General features: G+C 33.0%; 1 protein-coding gene across 1 annotated transcript; it reads left to right on the forward strand.

Moving 5' to 3' along the window:
* The first annotated feature begins 9,336 nt into the window (after nucleotides 1-9,336).
* LOC139857887 (uncharacterized mitochondrial protein AtMg00810-like) lies at nucleotides 9,337-9,786 on the forward strand. The gene has a single exon (XM_071846737.1). It carries the CDS (start codon nucleotides 9,337-9,339, stop codon nucleotides 9,784-9,786), a length of 450 nt encoding a protein of 149 aa, XP_071702838.1.
* The last annotated feature ends 2,629 nt before the right edge of the window (nucleotides 9,787-12,415 follow it).

Raw genomic sequence — 12,415 nt, forward strand, 5'->3', positions numbered from 1 at the left:
TTTTTGAAAAATCATTATATTTATCGAAACCCCATCATTTACTCATCTGCATCTTATAACAAGAATTGTCTTGCCAATTACTGGGAATCAGCAATCAGTATTTTGAAATCTCGCAGCATGTCTACTCCAACAGTTATATGTGTACATATAACATCTATCTCCTATACTTACGTACTTTGAATGTGAAGTTTCCGAAAAACACCTTAAACCGCGAACTAGTTCTCGAAATTTTGAAAAGTACTGATGAAGCAGCAAAAACTGTAAACGACCTTAACAGTAAAAAGTTTAATGATAAAGAATAGTGTGTTGGCAAAGCTCAGAAAAAGAAAAGGTTTGAAACAGGAAAACGGATTGAGCAAAGTATGAAGGAGGCTGTGGATAAATCACAAGGACGAAACCTGCCTTCAAAGAATACAAATGATTCAGTATCTGCTGAAGCCATTAACGAATACCTTGCTTTCGAATCTAAACCCTTGCGGACACTATTCTTCATCATCCTCTGATATTAGAAATTCTAAGATATCATCGTATCTTTCATTATAAATATCCTCCATATTTCTGAAGATAATTCCATAATCATTCTTATCGAAAATCAATTTTCTCCTTGCGATATCTGTGTAACATCATAAAAGAAACTATTTTAGTTTCTAAATTCTGAAACCTTCGAGTTTAAAATATGAATATTTTTTTTGAAGTGATGTTAGGAGCTGAAGCATGAGTTAGTATAATATAATGACACTTGATTAACGTGATTATATTACAGTAAGTCATGCTGAGTTTCTAATGGAACTTGATAAAGGTTCACAGATCCCACCCTCATCATGAACCATGTTACATAACTCTTTTATTCAATTTAACCTCTAAACATATCAAGAAAATATATTTTCTTGATGATTCTGTCTTTTTCGGATATTCTGGTAATTTGACAAATCAAGATCGTGCCATTACGATTACCTTCTCAGAACATTAACTATGTTCATCCAAAACTCCATACCTACGAATTCTGGACCATTACAAGAGATGCCTAATCGCAAGAAGAAGAAACGAAGGGACAAAGCTCCGAAATAGAAATTGGAGTATAAATCGCAGCAAATAAGAGGGAGTATTAACTGTGAATGACAATGATTATAGAAGACAGAAGTAGAGACATTGAAATATAAGGGGAGATATAAAGCCCGATAACAAACCTGAAATTACAAACCGTGTATATCAATACGTATAGCAATATAAAGACATGGGAGAATGAAAAACACTATAACCCCAAGGTAATAGTAGAAGAAAATAACCTCCTCTGGTGGCAGATAAAAAAGAAGAATGAAGGATACGATAGCCAAGAAAATATCAAGAATCAGAACTGGATTAAGCATTTTCACAATCTATTAGGAATTATGAAATAAGGAAGAACCTTATAGGAGTGGTGAAAATAAATGAAACGGAAGGGGTCAATTTATAGTGAAATATCAGACATAGCAATCGAGGCAGATTACGCATTTAATTAAAGAAGATCTTAATCTCCTTAATTCCCGAAGAATCAAATCTTATTTAAATTATGAAGATTTTCTATTCCTTAAATTCTGGAAATCAATCGTTACTACGTCAAGAGATAAGACAAATCTCTATTCTTCATTTCACTCTATTACGAAAACTTCTCTCATAAGCTTCGAGTAATTGGATTGTTTTATCCATATTATTCAACGGTGATAGAAATTCTATTTATCAACTAATATTCGTCATAAAAACATTTTTATTGTTAACCATGATGACTTCACTCAAATTTCGGGACGAAATTTCTTTAACGGGGAGGTACTGTGATGACCCGGAAAATTTCAACTTATTTAAACCAATTCTCTATATGATTTAATATTTTTGTGACATGATAAGCAATGAAATTTTGACAAGTTTTAAAACTTTTGAAAATGATTTTTTATATAACGGTTGACCACCCTGTTTGTCTAACGATTCACGAACGTCATAACATGTATTATATACATATTTTAATAAATATAAGAGTTTTCGATATATACGGAATCATGCGAATAATATTTATATACGAAATGATTAAAAATTTACTATTAAACGATGCTATTTCAAATTAAAATTTTTACGTATTAACTCATTTTATTTTTATGATATAATTTTTGTATTATTTTTAAGAAACGAAGTTAAATTAATAATGTACAATTTATAAAGCACAACGTACAACGTGTAGCTTAAATAGTTGAATTTAAATTAATTCATTTACTATTCACATGAAAACGACATGATAGAAATTATTAATTATAAGTTACATAGAATACCCCTGAAGTATTTAATAAATACGACTTTTTAAAATTTTAAATTTCAATTTACATATTATTAAAACATGTCGACACACAAGAAAACAACGGAGTGTGAGCTGGTGAGGGAGGCCATGCGATCGCATGGCCATAGTGCCCAAGACCCATGCGATCGCATGGTGAGTCTGGTGGCCAAAACTCTATAAATTCGCCCGAAGCCTGATTTGTGTAATTCATTTTCATTTCATCTCATCATGCACTCTGTATATATATATATATATATATATATATATATATATATATATATATATATATATATATATATATATATATATATATATATATATATATATATATATATATATATATTAATATTATTATAAATATTAATATTAATATTAATATTAATAATAATATTTAGTATTAGTATTAGTAAGGGTATTATTAATATGTATACATAAAATATTACGATGAGGTTATGAGCGTGTTACTTTCAAAATATGTTTTCGAGTGGGATAGAGCTAAGGAAATTATGGGTTATAGCTATGGAGGTTATGGGTACTGTTCGCAAGTCAAACCTAGTGTTTATCATCTCTGTTGCGTCTACGTACTTTTCTGCAATATTGAATCTCAATATTGATAAGTGAGCATTCATATCTTATCTTTTATATATTAATAGTGTATACATGTCTAGTGCTCGAGTATATATGTTTATGCATGCTTGTATACTAAATTTCATCGTTAAACAGTTTATAATGAATCACTAATTAAATACATATATTACTGGTAAAAGGTATATGATATACATGTTTTTGGAAAGCTGGCGAAAAATCAATAACCTTTCATTTAGATATCGAATAGTTTCGATGAACGGATTAAAAGATATGATCAACTGAATTATAATTGACGTTAATTGGAATTGCTTTTGAATCTGCAATTAATATTTAAACAACTTGTTTGTAAGATTGATAAATTGGATTTTTGAATATTACCAACCGAGTAAATGAATCCTTATATAAGGTACATCTCGTTTTGTTAAACAACTGTCCAAAATTGACTTTTTAAAACGACTTTGGATAACTTTTGTATTTCGATCTCGAGCATTAGGATTGTGATACACTATGACCTGACCTAGCTTGATAAACATTTATTGACCAACATATGTTCTCTAGGTTAAGATCTACGGTTATTTGGTAATCCAAGTTTCGGTCACATTTTGGTGAACGACTTTATATGCTGCTAAAGTGAGTTTCATTTGCTCCCTTTTTAATTGCTTTTGCAATCTATATTTTTGGGTTGAGAATACATGCACTTTATTTTAAACGCAATGGATACAAGTACATACTAAATTCTACACTGAGTTTGAACCGAAAATCCCTTAGCTTTGGTAACTAGTAACTGCCAGTTATAAGAACTGGTTGGCGCGAGTAGTAGTATATGGATCCATAGGGCTTGATATCCCCGTCCGAGCTAGAGCACTAGCCTTTTAACGGACGTATACTATTTGAGAAGCGTACACGTTGGTTTGCGTGTATTTTTAAGATGATTATACAAAGGGTACAAATTATATATACGTTAAGTTTAGTTACCAGGGTGCTCAATTTCGTAGAATATTTTGATAAACGTTTCTGGATGAAACAACTGAAATCTTGTGATCCACTTTTATGTACAGATTATGCAAAATATTAAAACTATGAACTCACCAACCTTTGTGTTGACACTTGTTAGCATGTTTATTCTCAGGTTCCCTAGAAGTCTTCCGATGTTTGCTTATATGTTAGACAAGCTATGTGCATGGTGTCTTACATGGCATATTTTTCAAGGAAACGTTGCATTCACCAAATCATCACCATGTATATTATTTTAACTGCATTGTCAACGGAAGTACTATTGTAAACTATTATTTACAGCGATTGTCTATATGTAAAAATCATCAGATGTCGAAAACCTTTGATTTAAATATTCATTTATGGTGTGCCTTTTCAAAAGAATGCAATGTTTACAAAACGTATCATATAGAGATCAAATACCTCGCAATGAAATCAATGAATGGCGAGTTCGTCCATATGGATTTGGAGCGATCGTCACACATATCAACCTCCATGCTTATGTCCAAAACAAAAGGGGTAATAGGGATGATTTCAGAGATAATTGGCCTTTAGTTGCAGCTATTCAATAAGGGAAAATGACAATTTTCAAAGGACAAAAATGGCCATATGAATCAGATGTCAGAGGCACACGATCGAACCACGCTCGACCGTGCAGCGAGCCGTGTAGCTTCCAAGCAGATTTCTTTTTCCTATAAAAGCCAAGTCTTGAAGCATTTGAAGACTCACCTCTTGCACTCATATTTTCTCATACTTACTGATATCATTCTTATAATTAAATTGTAATCTTTTGGAGTGATTCTAGCAAGAGTACTTGTAAGCTTAAAGTTGTAAGTTTACTTGTAAACTATCTTCTTAAAGGGATCTAGAGGATAGTTGTGTTTTCACTAGGATAGTTCATTAGGATCTTGTGGTAAGAGCTATAGGTGTTTGTGAAGTCTTCAAAGGGACGTAAGAGTTCTCAAGTTGCGGCTTATCGAAGTACTAGTGTTGTATCCGGACACTCCACCGAGTTTGGAGTATCATAGTGAAGAAAAATATCAATTCGTAGAATTAAGGAATGGATTAAGGAAGATTAGTTAACATCTTCCCGAACCACTATAAATCGTTGTGTTTGTTCTCTCTTCCCTTATCTTTTGATTATAATTTTACATATATTTATATTGTTAGTATTATTAGAGAATAAACATTTCAAGTCACACTATGTCAAGTTCAAGTTCAACAAAACGCAAAAAAAAATTTGAAAAATCGACTAAGTAACTATTCACCCCCTCCTTTAGTTACTTACAATTGGTATCAGAGCGGTTGCTCTAAATGTTTTGTCAAAAATTACTAATTCGAAATTAAGACTAATTTTTGCAAATCTTAGAGTTTAAGATCATGGAACAAAAATTTGAGAACTTGAACTATAGTGAATGATGCTCCATGCAAAGGCCTTCACTTCTTGAAAGTGAAGGATTTTGCTATTGGAAGCATCGATTTGAAACGTATGTCCGTTCCAAAGATATAGACTGTTGGAATATTATTACTAAAGGTGATTATGTTCCATTTAAGTTTGGTGATGATAAGAAAACTAAAATATATATACCCGAGGAAGAAAGGACTAAGGAACACAAGGTAGAAGTAGGCAAAAACTATGAAGCTAAGATGACCATTTTTAATGCATTGCCTAGGAAAGAATATGAGAGAGTTTTTATGATGGTTAGTGCTAAGAAAATTTGGGATAGTATCATGGTTACTCATCATGGAAATCCACAAATCATAGAAAATAAAGTAGAATTACTTATAACTAAATATGAACAATTTGCTATTGAAGATTATGAAAAAATAGATAGTGCCTACACTAGATTTAACAATATTTGTTCAAGTTTGAAAGCTCTAGGTACAAGCTACAAGGATAAGTAATATGTTCGAAAATTCTTAAGGGCTCTACCATCAAGAAGGAGACCAAAGGTGACGGCAATTGACGAATCAAAGAATGCGGAAAAGTTAACTCTAGATAAACTCATTGGAAATCTCAAAGTACATGAGGTTATCCTAGATAAAGATGATGAGGTAGAAAAGGCCAAGAGAGAAAAGAACAAGTCAATCGCTCTAAAGGCCAAGATTCATGATGAATATGACATTGATGATGGCGATGATGATATTCTAAATGATGAAGAGCAACTTGCATTTATTGTTAGCTCATTTAAGAAATTCTATCGAAGGCCGGGAAACCATGTTCGCCCTCCAATGGAACAAAAGAAAACGCCATTCGATCCCAAGAAAAAGTTTGTACGAAAATGATTTGGGTGCGGTGATCCAAATCACTTGATAAGTGAATGTCCTAAGAGAAAGAATGAAAAGGCTTTTCTTGGAGGTGCATGGGATGACGAAGACAACGACACACAAGAAGAAGGAAAGGAAACGTGTCTCATGGCCATTGACATGCCAAGTGATGACGACAAGGGATCGCAAGTCGGACAAACCGACAATGAGGTACTTTCAAATTCCTTTGAGTTTAGTATTGACAACTTTGCTAAATTGTATATCTTAAGTAGTAAAGTAAGTAACAAAAACACAAGTCTAAAGGAAGAAAATAACCTGTTTAGGTTAGAGATCTTACAACTTAAGAAAGAATATTTAACTCACAAGAATGTCTTACATGTGATGACTTAAAACATGAAAACCATGCCTTGAACAAAACTAACAAACTACTTGAAAATAAAATTAAGTTTTCAAAATATGATGAAAGTAGTAAAGTGTTAGAAGATATTTTAAGTGTTCAAAAATCAACAAATAACAAACAAGGGCTAGGATACAAAGAAAATACTCTTGAGATAAAATCATCCAAACATAAGCCAATAGTGTTTGTTAAACCTAAAGTAGTAGAAACACCAAAACCAAAGGCTTCCATAACTAATCAAGTTAAGACAGGTAGAAAAGAAATCAAATCATTTGTGAAAAATCCTTCAAGAAGAATGATTAATCAAAACTTTGAAAGAAAAAGGGTCGAAACTAAAAAGAGCAACAATATTAAAATTGTTAAGAGGTGGGTTAGAGTAGGAGTCTTTAATGCTAATCATCCCGGACCCAACAAACATTGGGTACCAAAGTTATTGATTAATTAAATATAGGTTTGTCTCAATGGTGTTGTACAAAATGAAGAATGGATAATTGATAGCGGATGTACAACACACATGACGCGCAACAAAGAATTCTTTACAAAATATACGGAGCACAATGGAGGTGATGTAATCTTTGGTGGCGATGTGAAAGGAAAAATCATCGGTAAAGGTAACATTACTAATCAAAATATTACACTTGATAATGTGTTACACATTAAAAATTTAAGTTTTAACTTGCTAAGTGTAGGAAGAATATGCGATAAAGGTTATAACATGACATTTACTAAAAATTCCTCACACATAATAAAAGATGGTAAAAGTGTCATAAATGAAATTAGGAAGAAAGGTCTTTATACATGCAAATTGGATGATTTCAAACATGTTGATATTTGTCTCATATCTATACATGATACTACTACCTTGTGGCATAGGAGACTAGGGCATGCTAACATGAAACTAATTCATAACATATCCTCAAAGGACATAGTTAGAGACTTGCCTAAATTAAAATATAAAAGTCATTTTTGTGATGCATGCAAAGTAGGAAAACAAGTACATGCAAGTCATAAACCTAAGAATTTTATCTCCACTAAAAGATGTCTAGAACTTTTGTACATGGATTTATTTGGGCCATCGGCCGTTCAAAGTTATGGAGGAAATTTTTATACCTTAGTAATAGTAGATGATTTCTCAAGATATACATGGACACTATTTCTAAAGCATAAAAATGAAGCGTGTGAAAGATTTATAATTTTTGCTACTAAGATACAAAATTTGCTTGGTTGTACTATAGTAGCAATAAGAACGGATCATCGTAGAGAATTTGATAATGATGCTCAATTTAGAGTCTTTTGTGATTTAAATGGTATCTCTCATAATTTCTCGGCTCCTCGCACACCTCAATCCAATGGAGTTGTTGAAAGGAAAAACCGAACTCTTCAAGAAATGAGTCAAACTATGTTAAATGAACAATCAATACCTCAAAAGTTTTGGAGTGAAGCCGTTGCCACCTCCACCTACATTCAAAATAGAGTCTTAATTAGGCCATCAATGGATAAAACACCTTATGAAATTTTAAATGGTAGAAAACCAACCGTAAGTCATCTTAGAGTATTCGGGTGCAAATGTTTTATCTTAAACAAAAAGGAATATCTTACAAAGTTTGAACCTAAAGCTTACGAAGGAGTGTTCTTAGGATATTCGTTAGAAAGTAAGGCATATGAGGTTCTAAATAAATACACCAATGTCATAGAAGAATCCCTAGATGTCACATTTGATGAAACTCCTCCGCCACCTAAGACTAAACCCTTAGAGGATGATGATGTGATAGAACAAGATGCTATAGAAACAATGCCAACTCAAATCGAGTTCAATGACACCAATGAGGATAGATCTCATTTGAAACCAAGTAAGGATAACTTAGCATCCTCGATCGATATTAAACATATAAAGGATCATCCCATAGATTAAGTCATAGGAGACATCAACACTAGAACCACTAGGTCACAAGCATTCAACCTAATTGCCAACTATGCTTTTATCTCCCAAATAGAACCCAAAAATATTAAGGAAGCCCTATTAGATGAAAGTTGAGTAGAAGCTATGCAAGAGGAATTAAATCAATTCCAAAGGAGCGATGTATGGGATTTGGTTCCTTTACCTAGTGAAAGCAATATCATAGGTACAAAATGGGTCTATAGAAATAAACTGGATGAAGATGTAAATGTAGTTAGAAACAAAGGTAGACTAGTTGCATAAGGATATAGCCAACAAGAGGGGATTGATTATGATGAAACATTTGCTCCCGTCGCTAGGCTAGAGTCAATAAGAATACTTCTTTCATATGCATGTGCCAATAACTTCAAACTTTATCAAATGGATGTTAAAAGTGCCTTTTTAAATAGTGTCATAAATGAAGAAGTTTATGTATCACAACCTCCGGAGTTTGAAGATTTCAAAAAGCCTTATCATGTTTTTAAACTTAAAAAGGCTCTCTATGGACTTAAACAAGCCCCTAGAGCATGGTACGAAAGACTTAGAACCTTCTTAATAAATAATGGGTATGAAATGAGAAAAATTGATAATACACTCTTTATCAAAAGGCATGAAAAGGATTAAGTCATAGTTCAAATATATGTTGATGATATTGTATTTGGATCTACTATTGAATCTCTTAGCAATGAGTTTTCTAAGTTAATGCATGATGAGTTTGAAATAAACATGATGGGTGAACTCAAGTTCTTTCTCAGACTACAAATCAAGCAACTAGAAGATGGAACATTCATCAATCAACAAAAGTACATTCATGAAATGATCAAAAAATTTGGAATGGAGAACTCAAAACCAATGGCAACTCCGATGGCAACAAATGTAAAACTTACTTTGGAAGGGGAAGGAGAACCGTTCGATAGTACAAAATATAGGGGAATGATTGGATCCCTTCTATACTTAATGGCAAGTCGGCCCGATATCATGTTTAGTGTGTGCCTGTGTGCAAGATTTCAAGAAAATCCAAAGACATCACATGTTGAGGCTGTCAAAAGAGTCTTTAGATACTTAAAAGGGACAATGCATCTTGGGTTATGGTATCCAAAGTTCACCGGAGTTGATATTATGTGCTTTACGGATTCCGATCACGGAGGATCAATGATTGATAGAAAAAGCACAAGTGGAGTATGCGCATTCGTGGGTCTTTGCTTAACATCATGGTTCTCGAAGAAGCAAACGTCCGTTGCATTGTCTACCACCGAAGCAGAATATGTGGCTATGGGAAGAGCATGCGCTCAAGTGTTATAGATGAAGCAAACCTTCCTCGATTACAGTATCATCTCATCCGAAATACCCATATGTTGTGATAACAAAAGTGCTATAGACTTATCGAAAAATCAAATATTACACTCTAGGACTAAACACATAGACATTAGGCACCATTTCCTAGGTAGAATATGCGAAAAACATAGCTGACATATTCACTAAGCCCCTTAAAAAGGAAACCTTTAACTTGCTTAGGAATGGGTTGGGAATGATGGAACATACTCCGTAAAATCCTATTCTGATCACGCACGGTCGAATCACGGTCGACCGTGTTGAAAGCCGCCTGATGTCTGACGAATTTCTTTGTCTTTTATGTAACTCCTTTAATATCCAAACAACTTTTTCACCAACCACATCTCTTCTTTAAACCCCAACCACTGAATTTCTGGATTTACTTTTGTCTTACTTTCAAGTACTCTTCAAAAAGAGGTCCATACTCTTTTAATTCTCTTCAAGGTAAGCATCTAAAATTTACTTCAAATTTTACTAGATTGATTATATTCTCTCCAAACTAATAGAAACACTTGTTTCTTGCATAATTTCTTAAATATATGAGTAAAATTGTTGTAAAAGGCTTTTCTTATCAAGTAAGTTATAATAGTGATTTCTTGCATAAAAACTCATATATGTTTTAAATCTTTGAACTCACTCATGCACACACACATATGTTTGAATAAATCATTATGATACTTGTGAATCTCATGACTAGTATCTATTTTTGACAAACATAAAGCAAAATGATGAAACTTGTCTAAATTTTCAAAAGAAAAATAGTACAATTTAATTTCAAATTCATAGTTTTCAAAATGAGTCTAGACAAGGACTAATCTCCACATGTTTAGCATATAGTTTTTCAAACTTATAAACTTGATTATTTTGCTAAAATTGTGGTTTTTCAAGGAAATGACCAACACGAGAAATCAACGTAATACGAACAATAGGCAACACATGGAGACTAGAACACTTCATGAAGAGCGTGTTGTTCATCATACCAAATTTCCTGAACTAACTCAACTTTTCACCCATAACAATTGCTTCTCGTTTCTTGAGCTTGATGAAACCATTTATCCAATGTTAATTAGGGAATTCTATGCTAATCTTGATGTCTCAAATCCCGACCAAGTTGCATTTCGACTTTTTAATACATCTTACACTTGGTCCTTTGAACAATTCGCAACCGTTATGGCAATTCCTTCCAATGGTGTTCCTTCTATACCCCTTCAACCGATCTAAGATCACTTAACCCTACATTTCCGTTGCAACCCATCTTAGATCTCATCACCACTCCGGGAGTACAACAAAACTTTAACCAACGGCTTCGCATTTAAGATGACGAAATCCGCCATGATCTTCAACTCATTCTAAATGTCATTCGAAACAATGTCTATTGTCCGGAACCTACCGTTACTCACATTTCCGGAACCGAAGTTGTTGTCATGTGGTCTCTTTTTACTCATGAACCCATAAATCTCGCTTATCTCACTACTCAAAGAATAGGTTACCTTCGAGAACTAGGAACTCGCCCACTTCCGTATTCAAACCATCTTAATCGACTTTTCCAATTTGTTGATGCCATCAACACACTAATCCTGAAATGTATGGATTATTTTATTATTATTTTTAAGATGGAGGACCACTTTAGTAATTTTGGATATAAATGGCTGAATCCTTAATGTTCCAGATTCTTTTGATATTCTAACACTTTCTAAACAAGAAAAAGAGAGAGAACGGGTTTTGAGCATCAAGAGATAGGGTTTTGAGGTTGAGGGAGAAATTGTGTACAAGTAAAATTGTAGTGCCATATAGCTTAAAAGAAATCAAGTTCCTGCAACTACCACCTTCTCTAACTTTATTTTCATCCATTGTAAGGATACCCTAACTTTAATAGTTTAATTAATTGTCGTTATGTTAAGATTTTGGTAATATTAAGTGTCCTTGAGTCTAATTAGTGATTTTATGAACTTGGCTAGTTCAAAAATGAATTTATATGGTTTTAGGGTTTTGTGTGCATGAAATTGGTTAAGAGGAATTATGAAATGAAGACTGTTGGTTAAGATTCCAATCATAATATTCAAAAGTTAATCACTCAGTTTTGATGATGACATAGTGGTTAATCATATGTAATCTGACATGAGTTCGTGAGCCTAAACTATCTCTAGCACAAGACCAATGCATAAGTAAAAATGATACGCGGTTGAACCACGGTCTACCTTGAAGCTGACCGTGTGTATAATGTACCAACGAATTCAAGTTTGTTCAAAACTGTTAATCTACGGCTACCATCACGGTTGACCGCAGCCCGACCGCAGTTTTCTCTGTTACCAAATTCATCAACTTTAAGATAGACCACTTTGAGGCATCTATAATTTATAAAACTTTTTTAAACACACTTATAATAGTTGCCCTTTTTGATCTTAAAAGAGTTTTGAACCAAAAGATGTTAATTTTTACTAATCACACCTAATGACATCTTAATAACATTTTAAGCTTGATTTAGACTAAAACACTCAAGTGTTATATCCCTTTATCCTAATATATAGTGTAATTTAAACATGCTAATAATGGTAATTAAAGTCCCAGTTAAAGAGTTGCTCTCCCATTAGTTCTATGT

The sequence above is a fragment of the Rutidosis leptorrhynchoides genome, chromosome 7 (assembly GCF_046630445.1).
Source record: "Rutidosis leptorrhynchoides isolate AG116_Rl617_1_P2 chromosome 7, CSIRO_AGI_Rlap_v1, whole genome shotgun sequence".
Lineage (NCBI taxonomy): Eukaryota > Viridiplantae > Streptophyta > Magnoliopsida > Asterales > Asteraceae > Rutidosis > Rutidosis leptorrhynchoides.